The following is a 19,570-nucleotide window of genomic DNA, read 5'->3' as shown; positions in this document are numbered from 1 at the left end:
GGAAGGTAGAAAGGAAGAACGGAAGGAAGAAAGGAGGGAAGGAAGGAAGGAGGAAGGAGGAAGGAGGGAAGGAAAATGCCAAAACCAAAGAAGAAAAGTATAGTAAATAAATACGAATTCTGACACAATGAAGTCACCTTGCCACATTTCGGGTACACTAATTGTGCCAAATATTTCAAAGATAGTGTTAGTAAGCTCTTGAAAATGTTTAGACAAGATGTGCTGCATATTAAAACACTTTCATCTATTTCCTACAAAACATTCCTCAGTTTCCTCATCTGTAAAATGAAGGGGTTAGACTATAAGATTGCTAAAACCCGATCCACCCCTAAATTTCTATGACTGTATGGAATGTCTACAAATAACAGAGCTCTTTATTCTGAATGACTCACTATGAAACACTATAATTTCTCTGGATCTATGTCTTTCACCAGATCCTCACAAATTTATAATTATGAGGCTATGCTGATTGCTGACACAGAGCAACTCTTTGGCTCCTAAGACTGATAAATTAGTATTTTCTTAGGAAGATAATGGACAGTTTGCTGTTGCAACAGTGGATTCAATTTTCAGGACCAAACGTCAATGCTGGCTACCAAAATGCCTATTTATTTTACCTCTAAATAGAAAGTTATGTGTCCGTATTAGAAAATTAGCTTGAGACATCAAGAATAGAAAGAAAAGGGTTATGATTTAGGATAAAGTAGTGTTCCCCTACTGTTTTTCATTAAAAGTTAAATGGATTTTATTTTCCATGAGGAAAAAAGGGGTCAGCTTTAGCTATAATTGCCTTCAAATGTACACAACAATATACCTCACATCCATAGCTACTGGAAACCTAGGCGCCTTCAAGGACATACTTTTGAAGTTCTCCAACATTCCATTTCCTTCCATTTTCACAGCAAAAGGAGGGACATTATGAATGATTGGGAGTATTAATGCTAGAGTCAGGAGTTTGGTTAGTCCTATGTAAGGTGAAGTCTGTACTGCACCCACTTACTGCAGACACCTCAGGCTCTGTAAGAAGTGATGACAGGTGGCTTATCCCATGTTCTGACAGTAGGAAGAAGGCATGGAGTCTGAGTGAGGACGACTTGCTGGGTGCTCTTCTGTGCTGTCCTGAGAGATGAGACCATGACCTGATCAAAGTTAAGGCTGAGTCAACTCTGGATTTGGAGAATTGTGATGGGGCACTGTCTTGGGAAGAGCAAAAGTGTGTGTGAGGAATGAGTGTTTCTGGGATGCTCCCTTCTGGCTGCTTGCTCATCCTTTTCATTGATGCTACAGACCCTCTAGTAAGGGTAATGTGAGGCTGAGGAAGGAGGACAGAAGGCTTGTTTATTATAGAAATGCCAGCCAACGATCTATCCACATTAGGGCATTAAAACACTGTGGGGAAAGCGTCATTGATTTGGGTTCTAAACTTTCTGTCTTTAAGTGGCTACTGATATCAAGCAGCTGTCGTTGAATGTGTCCGATTCATGTTTTATTATTCCCAGCTCTGCCCAGAATTGTCAAGACCTGCTCACATAACTTTGCACCCTATTTGCACCCATTTCTTTGTTTTTGTGACAACTCATTGAAATACTCAAGCCCTACTACCCTGGATAGAAAAGATACTTCACCAAAGAGGCATATTCCATCACGAAATCAGACTCAATATTTTGACAACTTTAAACCTTTGGGCTTCAAAAGTACAGTTTCCATAGAACAGCAATTGGTGGGGTGAAGAAAGTTACGTGGTCTTCGCATTATTGTGTCATCTATAAAGTATGCTGACCTTCACTTTGACACTAGCAAAACCTCGGGAGTGGATTAAGTTTTGTGTTCATTCCAGGTCCATTTACCAGGTTTCCTTTCCTTCTTTCCCTCCCTTTCTTGAGGAAATGTAGGGAGAGATACATTTCAAGGGACAGTGAAAGGCTCACCATTTGAGATGCTCTGGAACACGGCAGAGCTGTGAGCAGGCTCAGTATGGCTTCTGGCCGTGCAGCACACACACATTTTAACTGAAGGTGGCGATGTTTTACAGGGCTGATCTACCGTCAAGGACAAAGGACTCTGAGTTACTGCTCCTTGGTAAGAGAGAACAGGAGGCTGACAGCACAGACTGAAAAATCCCTACCCTCTTCTCTCCATTTCCAACTGACAACTTCCAAAATGCCTGCTGATTTTACTTCTAAATATGGACTATGTGTCCACATTAGAAAATCAGCTTTAGACACCAAGACAACAAAGAAAATGGGGTATGTCTTTAGGGTATAAGAGTGTTCCCTTCTTGTTTTATTGTTGCTAAAACTTAAATGCATTCTATTTTCCACAAGAAACAAAGTGGTGAGTCTGTGAAAACTGGTCTTATTTTAAGAAGGACACACTTTAAGGGGAGGAGAAATGGAAGACCCAGTGCTGGCCTGCCGCCTACTCTTGCTCTTGGCAGGTCTGTGGGTCTGCCCATGCAGGCTCCTACCATGGCCTGAACTCTCAGCTACAAGACTGGAGAGAGAACAGGCAGGTGCAGTGGCAAACAAAGTGGGAGGAACAGCGGAAAGTGGCTCGCCCTGGGATTAATGAATGGCAGAGCTGCTGCACCTCCGTCTTCAGGTGCAGGTCACCATACACTTCACAAGTATACTATAAAGAGTGAAAGAAAGATTTAAATGTATTTTAAGAATTCCACAAAGCAATATTTCTTATTTGGAATTTTCCTAAAATGTCCTCCACTTAATACTTTAAAATTGCCGATACATTTGTGTTAAGGCTTTTTATGTTTCTGAGTACAAAGCAAGTGTATGATTTCATTAGAGATTTCCACAACTCTGGAGGATGGAAAGGCAGTTCTTATGTATTCTTACTTGGAAATAAATGAGAACTCAGAGAATTTTAAGTATAATGTGGAAAATGACATAGCATGCTGACTTCTCAACTAGGACCAAGGTTCTCTGACTCTAACTTTCTTCCCGCAACACTGGAGGACTGCCTTATTGAAATTAAATTATTCCCTAAAGATATAATTCACATTTTTCTCTATTTGGGTCACCTATATGCAATGGAATCCCAGAAATCAGTGGTCGTACTCATTTCGGATTCACTCTAACCTAAATCCAACACTGTGTTGTCTGTCTAAATTTTGGTAACCGTTTACTAGGAACCTTCTGTGTGGGAGCAAAGTCAGAAAAGTAATTTATGGCTGGGCAAGGTGGCTCACGCTAGTAATCCCAGCACTTTGGAGGCTAAGGTGGGCGGATCACGTGAGGTCAGGAGTTCATGACCAGCCTGGCCAACATGGTGAAACCCCATCTCTATTAAACATACAAAAATCAGCCAGGCATGATGGTGCATGCTTGTAATCCCAGCTACTCAGGAGGCTGAGGCAGGAGAATCGCTTGAACTTGGGAGACGGAGGTTGCAGTGAGCTGAGATTGTGCCATTGCACTCCAGCCTGGGCAACAGAGCAAGACTGTCTCAAAAAAAAAAAAAAAAAAAAAGGAAAAATAATTTTTAATGACTTTTCTTGGCTGGGCGCACTGGCTCAGACCTGTAATCTCAGTGCTTTGGGGGGCTGAGGCAGGAAGACTGCCTAAAGCCAGAAATTTGAGACCAGCCTGAGTAACACTGAGATCCTCATCTCTACAAAGAATTAAAAAATTAGCCAGGCATGGTGGCTTGCTCCTGTAGTTTCATCTACTAGGGAAGCTGAAGCAGGAGGACTGCTTGAGTCCAGGAGTTGGAGGCTGTGGTGAGCTATGATTGTACCAATTCACTTCAGCTGCGGCGAAAGAGTGAGACCCTGTCTATAAAAAAACAAACAAAAAAATCCCCCAACCTTTCTTAAAAACAGTTGAGTGGAAGGGTTTTCTTCCTCTTTATTTTTAGCAGCATTAGCCTAAATTTAGTCATTTTATCACTGATAATCTGTTCTTACAGCTGCTAATTCCTTCAATTGGCTAAGGGTGGTGATCCTTTTTTTTTCTTTTTTCTTTTTTTTAACTTAGCAAGAAAAGCAGGAATACAAAGCATGGTCAGAGTGTTAAAAAATTGGTAGTTGGCAGAATGCTATGGTACTCTTATACAGTTCATTCATTCAACAAATATATATTGAACGTCTCTATGCACATGTCACTAGGGGTACAGGAGTGAATGAAATAGACATAATCCTGCTCAGACAATGATGCAAGTACACAGGTAAATAAAAAAAATTACTTAATGTAAACTGCTTTGAAGAAATAAGGAGGGGACTGGAATAGAAAACAGATGAGAACCTCATCAAGGAGGTGACATTTAAGCTAAGATCTGGAGGATGAGAAGAAGCCAATTACGTGAGAAACTGGGAGATAATATAAGAGGAAAGATAATTTTATGAAGATCTGAGTAGGTAGAAGGAAGCACATGTGCAAGTTTCTAAAGCAGAGAGAATCTGGCAGGTTCTGTAGCTGTTATTGCTAGATCAGAGTGGGTCAGAGTCAAAGCAAGCAAAGTTGAAGCTGGGGGATGTCATCAGGGACCAACCCATTTGGGGATTTTATTGGCCATAACAAAGAGTTTGTTTTTTATTTTAACTGAAATAGGGTATTTCTGAGGGGTTTTACAGAGAAGTATTGTCTTCAGATGGCAGAAGGGGAGAGGGAGCTCTCAGCAGCTGCTTTGGTAAGACACTAATTCCATTTATGAGGGCTCCATCCTCTTGACCTAATCATTTCTCCAAAGATCCCACCTCCAAATACCATCATCTTGAGAGTTAGGTTTCAACACACAAATTCTGGAGGGACGCAAACATTTAGTTTATAGCATGGGGAAATACTTTGAGCACAGAGACTCAAGACCTGGTGATGAATTGATGTGGGACATCAGGGAAAGCAAGAAATCTGGCTTCGGCGCCTGATGAGATGTTTCAGTCAGCAGAGTGCAGTTCACTGAGGAGAGAGTCTGAGGAGGAACACGTCAGGCAGGGGAATTCAAGAATTTCTCTTTAGAATTCCATGAGACATCTAATGTAGACATTGAGTGGGCCATTAAATAGGAGGCTGGAGTATGGCGGGGATTCACAGCAGCATGTAGATGGTGTTTGAAGCTGTAAGCATGTATGGGAGACCAACTGAGAGGCTGAGAGGGCAGAGGGAGGGTCCTATTAAATATTTAGTCCCATTTGACTATTGAAAGGTCAAATTGAGAAGGAGGAGGAGTTGCAAAGGAAGACTAAGAGGATGTCAGAGTGTTAGGAGAAAAATGAGGAGAGAGGTGGTCTCACAAAGCCAAGAGATGTGACCGTTTCCAGAAAGGAGGGGACTATTGTCTCAACTAATGCTGACAGGTCAAGAAAGATGAGAATAGCAAAGTGTCAGTGCATTTGACAGCATGGAAGCCGTGACCTTCCCTAGAGAGATGGAAATCATACTAGGGATGTTTAAGGTAAATAGGAAGTTGGGGACAGGGGAGGGAGTTTCCCATGACTTTTTAAAGCAGCTTGGCTCTAAATGGAGGGTTGGCAAGGAGGAGCAGAGAAACAGGATGGGAGATTCTAGAGGTGGTTTGTTTTTTAAGATGGAGGTGTTCACCTAAGGAGGTGATCTTGAAGGTGGAGGGAGAAAAGGAATAATATCCCATGTGAAGGAACACTGCACATTTGAAGAACTGAAGGAGGCTCCTTGACGTGACTGGCAGGCAGGAGGTGTGCGAGGAAGCCTGCTGGTCCAAAAGAAGATCACTCTGGCCTTGAAGGCCACATGAGAGAGTTTCCCACTGCATATCTTGAGAACCATCCTGGGAAACCATTGCCTGGTTTTGAGCAGGGAGTGGCATGATAAGACTTGCATTTTTGAAAAGATCACTGTGCCTCACTAAAAACAATGGGCTGGTATCTAGGTGGCCCAGGTCAGTGCTTCTCAAACTTGAATGTGCATAAATGAATACCCTGGGGATTGAGCTTGTTAAAATGCAGATTTTGATTGTAAGAGTCTGCATTTCTCACAACCTCCTGGGTGATGCTGATGCTTATGGTGCTGGGGTGAGTCCTGGATCATATGGTGAGATGCAAGGGCATTTGAAAAGCAAATGCCACAGAAGGGTCAGGACTTATGCAAGAGGATCCTTCAACTATGAGATTCTAGGATTTTGTTTCTATTACTTGTGTTTACTTTATGACTTCTTTTTTTTGAGGGAAGAGTCAGAGCAAAGGAGATATGTGGATAAAAAGGGGTGATCTGAAATGGGAAGATAGAGCCCATTTAATATTGAGAGACAAAAGCAAAAGGGTATGCTTTCAGGAAGAACTGGGGTGCTGTCAGAGATGCTATGACAGAAGCTCCTAAACTAGAAATGTCCCTCAACACACACTCATACTTTTGCCTTTAAAAAGTTTGGGAAGATGGGATGGGGGAAACTGCTATTCCTGTGACAGGATGGGGACTTGTGTGAAGGAAGTCATGGCAAAGCCAGACAAAGTCAAAGGGACTTGGCCGTGTATCTATTTGTCCTTGTCCCTATGCTTCAGTTCTTTCCCTCCCTGCCTAAAGGATGTCCCTCTTGGGACTTCACATTTTTCATCCTTTTTTACTGCAGATTTCCTTTAACTCATTTCTACCAACAGGCGGTTTCTTTACTTACCAGTTTGGGGAGTGGAAGATATGTTTCTTTGAGTCCAGTAAAAATAAACCAAAACACAGGAGAGAAGACTGTGAGTTTCTACCCCTAAGTTTTCTTTCCCTCAAATACTGTCTTGTTCCTTTCTTAATTCCACTGCTGTGAACCTTGTAGAAAATCAGTTTGCTGTGCCACTTAACATTTATGGTTAAGCAAAGAAAAGAAATGTTCCAGTCAAGAGAAAAAGGGGCAAAGATGCGATGTGTTTAAGCTCTGCTACCTTCAGCCCTTTTAATTATTTTCTTTTTTTGTTTGTTTGTTTTTTGAGACGGAATCTCGCTGTCACCCAGGCTGGAGTGCAGTGGCACGATCTTGGCTTACCGCAACTTCCGCCTCCCAGGCTCAAGCAATTTTCCTGCCTCAGCCTCCTGAGTACCGGGGATTACAGAGGTGTGCCACTACCACCAGCCAATTTTTGTGTTTTTAGTGGAGACAGGGTTTCACCATGTTGGCCAGGCTGGTCTTGAACTTCTGACCTCAAATGATCCACCTGCCTCGGTCTCCCAAAGCGCCGGGATTACAGGTGTGATCCACCATACCCAGCCCCTTTTATTATTTTCAATACCACCAGAATTTTATTTTAACTTTTCTCTCACCCCCTGCCCCCATCTTTATGAACACTGACCTACATCTTTCCTCTCAGAAACATAAATGAAGTGTTAATAAGTTAAAGGGGTTAAAGGTAGAGATGATCTCTCCTTTTCCACAGAGGGGGCAGCTCGGCTTTCATGGGTAAGTTCTGTGGTCCATCCAAAATGACAGCCATGCACATTCTGGAGCAACAGAAAAAGCAGCAAAAATTGTCCTCATATTGTGATTACAACCATACGTACAAATATGCCTCAGGGGAAAAAATACTCAAAAGAAGTGCAGTAATTTTGTTTTGGTGGCAAGGTTAAGTTCTTTAAAAATAATGGATCATATCACCTTTATATTTTGTTAAACAATAAAAATAATTGTTTTATTTGATAAACAATCTCTTCTAGATGTCTTATCTGTAAATTTTTACTCTAGTTAAAGAAACATTTCTTTGTCATAAATGCTAGGTTTCTTGCTGCATCAGGTTGAAGTGTTCATTTTCTTGATTGAGATCTTAGAAAATGTGTTTCCCTGCTCTTTAGAGTCCAGTTTACATTACATCCTGTGAAATGGATTAATCAGCAAGCTTTTCAATTCAAACTGCCATACCAACCTTCACTTTCAAGCTTTTAGCATTAAACCTTAACAAATATTGAAAACAGGAGGTTTATATATTTAGCATCACCAACTATGTCATAACAGCATCTACAGGACAAATTTCATGTCAACTTATTATTTTAGGTGCTGGCTTAAATCCCTTTAATCTTAGAACATCACATATTTTATCTTTGTAGGTTTAGGGTTTGTCACAAAATTTGCATGCACCGGGTTCAAAAATATAGCGAATTTGCAATGCTTTTAAAATGTACAACCTACATGACTTTAATGCCAGACACCAAGTTTAAAAAGTACTGTTTCCTTTACTCATTGTCATACAAGTAACACTTTATATTATTTAGGTATAAAATTTTTTTCAGAATCCATTCTCGGACACATTACAGGGTCATTTATTACTTTTACACAACTGAACTTTCTAAATCCAGCACATCTAAATTTTCAGATGTGAAGCAGTATTAATATTTATCTGCCTTCTTTCATAAGAAAATTATACAATGAGTTTAGCAGATACAGATTTTGAAAGAATCACATTTAAAGCAGCATGAATTGAGACAAATGTGTATTTGAATGCCCAATTAATTTTTAAAAACTCTAAATCAATGAAACTGAATATGTTTTGATTTGAACACCATATGTCACCATAATGTATTTTTTGTCCTCATTTGGAGAAAACCATAGAGAAGAATTAACATTCACTGCCTTGTGCTGTCCTCTTTTCCCACATGAGTAGTAGATATTAAGCAGAGAATGCGTGCAAAAGTTCCACAGATAACTTCCTTTTTTAGGTGCATTTTTTTTTTTTTACACATAACTTCGTTTCTGCTAATCCTTGCCCCAAACTAGTTGCTACACATGGTTCTCTGGAATAAATTACCCCTCAATTGAGTCAGCTTACCCACAGGGGGTCTGGAGACTGTAGAGCAAGTTTCACATCCACTTGTTAGCTCTAGAACTTTGTGCACATTATTTACCCTCTGTGAGCCTCAGTTTCCTCATCAATAAAATAGGCACAGTAATGCTTCTCCCTCTGATAATTATTTTGAGGATAAATATGCTGCTTACAGAGGCCTGGCACAATGCCTGGTACACTGCTGGCTTATGAAACAACTCAGAAACCTCAATAGCACCTGTGCATCTCCATGCACAGGCAGTTCATTCTCAGGCTTCCCACTCCTAGTTTTTTGCTTCCTTCCTACCTTGTGGCATCTCCAATTCCCTTGCACTTCCTTTCTTTCTAAACCACTTTTCTCACAAAAATTTGAAACAGTCCTACCGCAGTGTAATTGATGGAGAATAGTTTAAAATATTATTCCTGTTAGGGGAAAACATAGACTTCAATAGGAATCAAAGCTTCTAGCTAAAGAAAGGGCACTCCTAAGGAGGATTTGTGGGCATTGGTGAGCCAGTGGAAGGTGCAAGGAGATGACTTCCAGGCCTCTGACAACATTGCCATTTTCCATTCTTGGAGCCCACCACTAAAGCCGCAGGGATGAAGTGAGGTGAGCCCTAGGCTGCGTGTCTCACAGAGGGGCTTCCAAGGGCCACAAACACGGCTCGTTTTACACTCCAGCTCCTCTGAGGACACTCAGGAAGCAGGCAGAATGGACGGCCCTACTTGGGAAAGCAGAAAAGATATGTGGGAAACCCAGGGGACTGTTCTGTGGGGCTGACAGGTTTCCGAGCAGACCACATGTGGAGGAACCTTTGGTTTGGTTCTGGGCACTCCACTTTAAGAGGGATGCTGGTAACTGTACTGTATCCACAGGAGAGTGAAAAGAATGAGCAGCACACACTCAGCACTGAGGAAGGAAATGTTCTTCTGGAGAAGACAGGCCCAAGAGTGACTGCTGTCTCCACACACCTAGTGGCACTCTTGGCCAGGAGGGACTGTCCTTTTCTGTGGTTCCAAAGGAAGAACCAGGATCAATGAGTGGAAATTCAACGAACACTGACTTTGGGCAGGTAAAGCATTAACCTTTATGGATGTGCTGCCTTGTGAGATTGTGCTCTCCCTGTTGCTAAATTGATGAAGTACAGGCTACATGACCCTGTGGTTGGGATAAGGAGGATTACCTTCAAAGATCTGATTGGCTTTGGACTACCTATTTTTTTTCTTTTTTGCCTTTTAGAAAACTTTTTATTTGTGTGTAACTCTTATATTTTTCACTTTTAAATAAATGTATACAATAGTTGCAAAAATGAAAACAGTACAAAAAATAGCTGTAGACCTTTTATCCACATTCATCAGTTGTCAGCATTTTACCCATTTGCTTTATTATTTGTACTTTCTCACTTGCTCTTTCTTGCAGACTAGATGATTTTGAAAGTCCTTTCTCTTAGTGAGAGTTATGATTCTACATGCTGAGGCTTCTTTCCAGGTCATAAGATTTTAGAAAAATTGGAATCCTGCTGGCATTGCTCTTCACTGCACTAAGCATAAAATCTGAACTCCCCAAGGAGTCTGACCCTGATCATCTCTCTGCCTTCATCTCCTACTGCTCCTCATTCTGATCACCATGCTGCAGCTACACTGGTTTTTTCTTCCTCATACTTGCTAAGCTCATTCCTGGCTTAGGCACTTTGCAATTACTAGTTCCTCTGCCTTCAACACTCTTTGCTGGTTTTCTCATGGCTGGGGCCTTCTAATATTCCCTGATGCCCTAAGACCTCCCTCCCTCCCCAGCTCCTAAAAATTACCACAGTCTCTCATGTTGCCTCTTCTCTCTATCTGTGGTGACCTTGTTTATCTGTTTGCTTGCCTTTTGGCTGTCACTGCCAGTAGAATGTAAGCTTCATGAGCACAGAGGCCTTGTCTGTCTTGTTCTTTACCATGTCCTCAGTACCTGGGCCAGAGGACACTCAACACATATTTGTTGAATAAATAAATAAGAGAGTAAATGAGAACATCTGGTCAAAGACATAATATGTACAAGGATAGATGTTAACATTTGACAACCTATACAAAATAGCAAGTGTGTAACTATTCTAGAAAGGTAAAGAGAAATGTCTTTGTCTCGTGGGGTATCATATTAGTCTATTCCTGCACTGCTATAAAGAAATACCCGAGATTGGGTAATTTATAAAGAAAGGAGGTTTAATTGGCTCATGATTCTGCAGGCTGTACAGGAAGCATAGCGGCTTCTGCTTCTGCGACAGCCTCAGGAAGCTTCCAATTATGGCAGACGGCAAAGGGGGAATGAGGCATATCACGTGGTGGGTGCAGAAGCAGGAGACAGAGTAGGAGAGGTATTACAAACTTTTAAACCAGATCTCATGAGAACTCACTCACCATCACAAGGATGGTACCAAGGAGATGGCGCTAAACCATTCATGAGAAATCCACCCTCATGATCCAGTCACCTCCCACCAGGCACCGCCTCCAACATTAGGGTTTACCATTCAACATGAGGTTTGGGGGGGAACAGAGATCCAAACGATATCAGGTATACTGTAAGTGACAGACGGTTGAGGAAGTTTCCCCTGAGAGTGCCCCATCCCAAAGAAGATGTGGACTTTTCTCAGAAGCCAAAGTGCATTCTGCTGCGTCTGTTTGAAAAGATAGAAATCTGCTAGCTTTCCTGGAGCAAACTCCTTCTATGTGGCTGATTTACAAGAAAGACAGGGGGAGGAGGGTTATTTCTACATCTGGATGCCTATGGAACTGATTGAGAATGCCTCAATTCTTTAGGAAACCAGCTCCGAAAACTTCATCACGTTGAGATTTCTTTCAGAGGGGCCCATGGATAATTCTACAGTGATGCTGTGGGCAGACACATTTTTCCGTGGGTTCCTTTTTCTAGGATCACTCTCGATCTATCAGAATGCAGTTTCCCAGCCTCCAAATGGTCCATCAAATTGGAAATGTACATGCAATTCCATTAAGAGTCCTGAGTCTTTCCCTCATAATCCATTTCCTGTCAGGTCTGATTACTGATTACCTTGAGCACTGTGCCTTTGCTGTGAGTAAAGTTCAAAAGCTTCTAAGTTTGAAACTGGCCTCCTCCTCAACCACGGAAGAAAAGTCTACCATCATTTATTGTGGAGATGACTAGAAATTGTAAGACCTGGAGAGAATGGAATGTACCAGCCCTGGGAAAAACTAAAAGTTTCTGTTTATTCACTTAACTTGGTAAGAGTCACCATTTAATGGAAAAAATAATTTAAACTTAATCAGGGAAAATGCTGACTTGTAAAGATTTAAAAGGATAATGTCTTAAAAGTAAATTATTACCACTAAGTCAAACTATCTGGAAGGGTAGTATATGTAAGGGATAATATAACAGAATCTGGAAGTAGACTTCCTGGGGTTTGAATCCCAGCTCTGTAACTTAATTGCTGTGTGACTCTGGGTAAGATATTTAACTTCTCATCTCTGTTCCTCAGTTTCCCCATCTATAATATAAATATCCTAATAGTACTTAGCTCACAAGTATTTTAGGATTAATGGGATTGATGTAAGTAAAGTGCTTACAACAGTACCCAGCACATTAAGCCCTGATAAAGTATTTGCTATTTTTTCTTCTCTCTTATTCCCTACATCCAATTAAAGAAAAAAGAAAATCTTGTGTCTGCAAAGTAACCTTTTGATACATCACCTAATTTTGATCCTAAGGACAGCCGGGCAACATTAGTACACGTATCTTCTCTATTTTGTAGATAACTAGTCACAGATTCAAGGTCATTTAGCTGATAAGTGCCTGAACTCTAACTCAAACCTAGGCCTGGTGACTATGACCTTGGCAGCCTCTCCACTGCAGTCAGCTACCTGTGTCATTGATCACAGTCATTGGTTCAAGTTTGAAATGGGCACTGCCTTTTAAGAAGACACATCCTTATAAGACTTATAGCCAAGAGCCTCTATTAAATCCTATATGAACTTGAATGTTTTTGAAATAAAAAATAAGTGAAGGTAAGTAAAAGCTTTTATTTGAACTGAAAACTATCTTCTGTGATGTTTCTGACCCAAACATTGAAGCATTACTTTCACTCACACACACAAAAAAACACCAAGATAAACAAACCTAGAAAGACTAATTATTTTTCCTGTCTCTCCTAAGAAAAATGTCAAAGGAAAACAAACAGTCCAGCGGAAAAGTAAATTAGCTTTGTAAAAAATCCTTTCCATTAGAAAGGCCTAGAATTCTAGTAGCTGTATAGGTAAGGCACATCTATTTATTTTTAAACACAATACACATAATTTGAGGATTATCTGGTTCTCAGGATTCTAGTGACTATCAGAGTAGGTCCAGCTTTGGGAAGGTTAATGGTGATGCCATAGAGTAATTACTTGGAAAAATAATAAACATCATTTCATAGTTTAATACCATGGTATCACTCCCATCAATATCCTTTTTTATTTTCATTTTTGCCCATCATAGAAGGAAAAGAAGAAAAGCTTAATTTGATTTACAGAGGGAAAACAACTCAGAATGTACTTTTTTATTCTTGGGGGTTGGGGGTGTAAAGAGAAAAGGTCGACCAGCTGGTTTTCATCTATATGCCATAATTCTCTGTTTAGTTTACACTATTAAACTCCAAAGCCTTTGCTTTAATCTTAACTGTTACAGTATGCCTTATTGCAGATTCTATCATGTCGCATCTCTGATAGGGTTTCTGACTTTGGCAAAGCACCATTCCCCAAGCTGGTCCTTGCCATATGGGTAGTAAATGCATCCAACATTTTTTCATTGGCGCCTGCATCATTATGTTTTGTCACCAATGGTTTCTCAGGTTTTCAGTAAATTGCTGCATATATTGTGGTTTGGAGATGCCGAGATGATCTCCCATATTTATTTATCTGCATACAGCTGAGTCCTCATTAGGGCCTCCCTGTCCTGCTATCCTCTTTCAGATGACCTAACATCTGTTTGTTGAAGGCAGGGCATGAGGTGGGGGGTGGTGTGAGTGGAGAAGCCGTAAAGAGAAAAGAAAACTGAAAGCAGGGGGGACCAGTGTGAGGAAAAACAGCTTTCCAGGAGCCATTAACACTGAGCCAGGATAAGGAGAAGAGGGGAGGAGCAAAACCTACCTGATCTGTCTTCGTTTTGCGTATCACATCTTCGGCACAGTTCTGGGATCGTCTTGAGTGATGTGACTGAATACTGAATGGGAAGCCAGAGAAGAGAGGGCATAAAATAATTTAAAATGCGAGCATTCACTCAGATTGGCCAGAAAAACAAAACTCAATAAGTGATACTTGGGCACAATATGTATATTCAGAAAATTTATCTCATTTTACCCTAAATGGGCTGCGTGGTGACCTGGCAGCATCCTAAGATCTACCTGCAGCATCTAACCACATGCAGTTTAAAAAGAGGGCTGGGCACCCCTTCTTTAACAAAAAAAGGTGGGGTGTAGCCAGCAGACACTCTCTCCCTCTTATCACTTCTGCTACTTGTGGAAGATGGAAGAACTGTCTGACCCTGAGAGTTTCAAGAAGATGGCCTTAATAATTGCATTCTGAATCCTAAGGGTGAGCTTGTGTATGAAAAGCCAAGTATGGGAGCACCTGGCTTCCTGCAGCATCCGGGGCAGTCAGGAGACATGTCTGTGCCGATGCTGACTGGACTATGCAAAAGTTCCTAATGTTGCCACTTGCCACAGATTTTACTGTGTAGCATCCATTATCTCCATGGGAAATACCAGGGTAATGTCATAAAAAGCAAGAGGGGTGTGGTTCTGTGTTTGAAAGCTCATCTCTTTCACATATAGATTAGTTTGAGTGGAAAGAAACCACCCTCCAGGCTCAGTTTCAGCACCGACTCAGAGGCTGGCTTTCAGGATAAATTATGACACAAGGGGGCATACAATTGGAAGAGCTAAAACAAATGTAAAATCAATAGCTATGATTTATGAGGACAACATGTGATGCCAATCAGTCTTTCTTTAGAGGAGGGTGTTTTAAAATAAAATAAATAAAATGAAGTTGTTCTTTAATCAAAGGCCAAGTCAGGGACTATCTTCAATCACATTCATACCTTAATTCATAAAATGCAGCTCCCTGAAACTATTTTGCTTTTTACCTCTAAGGACAATGTTCTTAAAGTAAATGAGCTTGTATCATAAATTACTTCACCATTGCAAAATTTGGGGGGATTGAGAAAAAGCATTTAATCTAAAAGAAAAATGATCACAGGAAACTCATTAGGATTACTCTAGCATTACAAGTGAGGAATGTGTAATTAGGACACATTTATCAGTAAGAAGGTACTTTAGTTAGCTTGATGTCAATAGATGAAGCAAAGCGTCTGCATTGAGACTTCCTTGTGCTTTCCCCAGGATACCAGGACAGCAAGACATAGGGTGGGAACGTTGTAGATATTGTCAGTTTGCCAACCGCATGTCACAAACAAATTAAATTTCCAGTATTTCCAAGTGAAAAGTGAAATCTCAAATGACTAATTAGGGAAATTACCCTTACCTGTCTGATGCAATAACATCCTGTTTATATTGGCCATGCCTCTGAGACTACAGGTGCTTTAGCAAACCCACCCACATGCTCAGAGGGAGGGATGACTACCTCTTAAACCCAAAATTAACCTGTAAGTATTTTTTTCCTTTCGCATTATGTTCTTTGGGGGTCTGGGGTAGCACAGGTACACAAGGCATTTTTCTTGGTACTAATAAGGTACCTTATGTTTCTGGCCAAGTACAAGCTCTCTAAGGACTCTGGTAGCTTCTTGAGACCAGCTGGTACAGGTTAGATAATTACACAGTCTATAATTCAATTAAAATTGGGCCTTTTGTTTTGGTTGCCATGTGTCCCATGAAACACCCTTTGGCAAAGTCTCACTCTTTTTTTTTTTCTTTTCATCCAAGGCAAGAGTTTAGAAAGAGGAAATTTAAGATGAATTGTGTTTAAATACAGTTAATGAAAAATTCACTAAGGTTTGTTCACTGGGCTTAATGATATATATCTGATTAAAATGGGTGAGCTGCTATCTGTATTTCGAGGCACATGCTTCCTAACTGCCATCTCCCACCCCAAAGTCAGACATATCAGAATCTCTGATGTATTCGCTGTACCTTCAACTTTTCCTATTTGGCCTCAAAGGCCCATAGTGTACAGTAAGTTTTAATTTGATGAGGTTTACATTTGAGCAGTACCTGGCTGGTGTGGGAACTGAGTTACAGGCGGACACTAGCCTAGGTGAGTCACTGCCACTGCCTCAACCTAAATCACTTGTGGCACTTTGCCTCTCTACCAAGAGTCACATAGGAAGTCACTTTGGTGAAGGCATATATTTTCATTCTCTGGTAACAATAACTGTGAAGAAAATATCATTTGCTACTCCTGGGAATAGAAATAAAAAGTATAGCAATCTAAAAAAGATGACAGTTTATCCAGAAAAATTAAAGTTTTGGAAAATTTTAAGGGTATATGAACATCAAATTCAGCAATGACTCTAATCTACATTGTGAACAAGTCCATCATTTTTTATAAAGACACAAGACAAAATCAATTTGTGGATCTGTTTCAGTAAGTATAAACATTGCTCCTTGGATGGAAGAAAAGGCTTAAGGGAGTGCTGTGAAGATTGTTAAGCTGTGATGTGAAGAAATGCACAGGAAACACATAACTCACAAAACCAACGTCTAAAAATGTTTTCATATTTGCAAACTTGGGAATGAGCAAATGATCCAAGAAGTCTCCCTTGCAAGTATGCATTGTGCTACCATCTGGGCGCTGAAATGGAAGGCTTCCCAGGCCTTCATCCCAGTTCACAGGACAGATGGCCTTTTATAAGTAACTGTCAGTTCGCCAACATACCTCATTCTCAGGACAATGGCAAGCTCCCAGGGCAGCAACTACTGTCAGTTTGGCCCTATGGGAACTAAAGCCCATTGCATCTTCCCTGTCTGTGTCCTCCAATCCAAGCTTTTGTAGCCTGTTCCCTTGACTCCTATTGTCCCTGGGTGAGAAGAGTGAAGAGGGGGCTTGCAGTTAATGAAGAAGCATTACATTTTCTATCTCTATAATTTATTCTTTTTCTAGAAGTCTTCCAGAGGTTATTCCCAATGAACATAGACTTTTGATCTAAATTTGTTTTCCAGACTTCTTTTCCACTTCTCTACCATGTCTGAAGAAGAGCTCTGCCAAAGGTTGACCAGCTGCCTCAGCTTCTTCACTGTCCCTGTGCTTCCAAAATTTTGTTTGCTTTCTGTTCCTTTACTCAGGGGTCCCCCATTCATGCAATGCTCTCCTCTAGCCAGGCAAATGCCACCATTTCACAAGGCAAGGCCAGCTGTGTTCTGCTTCTCCATGAAGCCCTGGCTGATTGCTTTAGCCCTTACTGACTTTTCTCTTTTCTCCCCTTGGTAAGTTTCTGCATTGTCATGTGCTGTGGTGTTTCTTATCTGTAGGTGTTGGCTTCCATAAGCACTTGAGGGAAAGAATGATATTTTTGACTTGTATATGTGCATGGCACACAGGGACTGATTAACTGTTTAACTGAAATAACAAGAAGTGTACATATTGACTAATCCCTGGGCATAATATTGTAGACATTCAAAGGAGCTCTTTCATGTTTAAGTAGTAAGTGGGACCTTCCTCCAGGCCTTTATACTAACACTAGAATTAATTAGCTTTCTGAAATAAAAATTTGACTAAGGCTCTGCACAGCCTATAGGACAAAGACCATATGCCTTAGCATGGCACATGAAGCCTTCCATGAGCTCAGCCTCATCTCGCATTGTCTACTTCTCTTCTGATTGTGGCAATAACAAATTCTCGGTGGTTGCCATACCCATTGTTTTGCCTGTCTATACCTTTACATATGCTATTCCATCTACCTGAAATGCCATTCTGCCCATTACACTAGGCAAACTCCTTTTAATTCTTCCAGCTTTGCCTGGGTATCACTTCTACAAAATCTTTTCTGACCCCTGCCCCATAAGGAAGTAAAGCCAGCTTTCAAAGTGTGGTCTCTGGACCAGTGGTATCAACACAACCTAGGATTTGTTAGAAATTCATAATCTTGGGCTTCACCCCAGACCTGCTGAATCAGGAACTCTGAGGGTGGGGCCCAGCGATCTGTTTTTTCACAAGCCATATGGGTGATTATAACGCACGATTAAGTTGGAGAATCATTGTCCTATATTATTTCCTAATGTTATGCATATGTCCATTACAGAACTCATCATAGGATGGTTCATCTATATGTTTACCTAAATGCTTTCTCTGCTTCCTGAAAGTGTGGACAATATTTTATTTACCCAAGATACTAGGCACTTATTAAACCAAATTAAATAAATTCCTCTAGACATAAGAACTAATGAGGCAGGGATATAGCTCAGTCCATAATTTTGGTGGCAGTAATAATAATAATGTCAGTAGTTAATATTTACATAGCACTAATCTTAGAAAAACCCATAATTACAAGTCTAGCAATAAATCATTTTATATTTAAAAATTCTTAATATATTAATAGCATGAGTAATGGCTGATGGCTTAACCTTTTGTATAAAGGACAATGGATTTGGAGCCATAAGATCTGGATTGAAGTCCTGGTTCTGGCACTTATTAACTCTGTGGTTCTGGACAAATAATTCATTTAATATCTCTGGGGCTCAGTTTCCTTATGTGTGGAAGACTATAGATAATTATATGAGATAACGTAGATGCAGTCATTTTGCAAACTGTAAAGCTCTAGTAAATGTCTGTCTCTTCTCTTTATCCTGTTTTCTAAGTGTGCCCTCAGAGCTTCCCTCCTCATCTTCATTTCTGCCATGACTTTAAGCTCAGCAGATGAAGATATGAGAACTAATGAGGCGGGAAGAGAGGGGTCGAGCTGGGAATAGAAAGGAAAGGAAATATAACTCAGCCTATCTCAGTAAATTATTTGGCTTTTCTTTGTTCTTTCCTCACTGAAGAGAGTCTGTGGCCCAGGGATGACACTGAAAAGTCAGCTTCAAAAACTTCACAGAGTTGATATGGCACAAGATGATTCTATACATCCCAGCCTACGCCAGTCAGTTTTGTCACCATGCCATGCAAAACAGTTGGAACATGCATGAGATTCATAATGACAGTGCGTGATTTCTACGTTGGGCTATGGGGATCTCTGACCACCCTAGATATTGTTCAGGGCTGAAAAGCTTTGGCCCTTATTCCTGAAAACTGGAGCCAACTAAGCGAATGAGTAGACATTACTCAAATGGTAATGAGCCACAGAAAATGAAAGAACGAACATCCCAAGCACCTTTGCAAGCTAGAGACTTTCAAACTACTAAGGCCCCATAAAAGTTTCCAAAAGAAACAATTAAGCCAGCCATCCAAACAACCATGGTGAAATTCATGATTTCTCGCACAGTTTTCCAAAATTCAGGCAGGTATCTCAACAGGCACACAATAAAAACAATGGCAATAATGTGTACAAGCAAAGCTGGGAGTGACAGCACAGACATGTAGCTGAAATGAAATTTTCAGAACATAATATTTTTCTAAAATTTTAGCCTCCCCTCTAAAGGCCTACCCTTCCAGTTCAGGAAGACTTCATGCCCTCCATTATAAACTGTGTTCCATTGCCCCTTCTCTTGGGATGTGGCACTAACAGTCTGCTCCTCCACTGCTAACCCTTTGCTGGGGCTCAGGTTTCCTCTTTTCTCATCTCCTAAGGACTCTTGCCTGCCACCATTCTTTCCTCTCTCCTTATCCTCAGCCCACTCTCAGCGTTGGCTTTCTCCTCTGGTCTTATAAAGATAAGCAAGCACCACTACCACCTCAAGACACTGCCTC

The 19,570-nt window shown here is 40.8% G+C and overlaps 1 protein-coding gene across 16 annotated transcripts in view; it reads right to left on the bottom strand.

Moving 5' to 3' along the window:
* Nucleotides 1–19,570, bottom strand: part of SNCAIP (synuclein alpha interacting protein) — a 154,950-nt gene that overhangs the window by 47,247 nt on the left and 88,133 nt on the right. For 8 of the 16 annotated variants that reach the window (XM_054684545.2, XM_054684542.2, XM_054684543.2 and 5 more), the window contains 2 exons: nt 16,604–16,745; nt 13,862–13,934 (listed from right to left, as the gene is read on the bottom strand). In XM_054684545.2, the coding sequence (XP_054540520.2) occupies nt 13,862–13,934; nt 16,604–16,745 (215 nt within the window). The remainder of the gene's footprint in view (nt 1–13,861; nt 13,935–16,603; nt 16,746–19,570) is intronic. The other 8 variants (XM_024356709.3, XM_016953681.4, XM_024356708.3 and 5 more) reach the window with 1 other exon arrangement.

This window comes from Pan troglodytes, chromosome 4 (assembly GCF_028858775.2).
Source record: "Pan troglodytes isolate AG18354 chromosome 4, NHGRI_mPanTro3-v2.0_pri, whole genome shotgun sequence".
Lineage (NCBI taxonomy): Eukaryota > Metazoa > Chordata > Mammalia > Primates > Hominidae > Pan > Pan troglodytes.
Note: the sequence above shows the minus strand (reverse complement) of the source record. Positions and strands in the feature narration are given on the sequence as shown.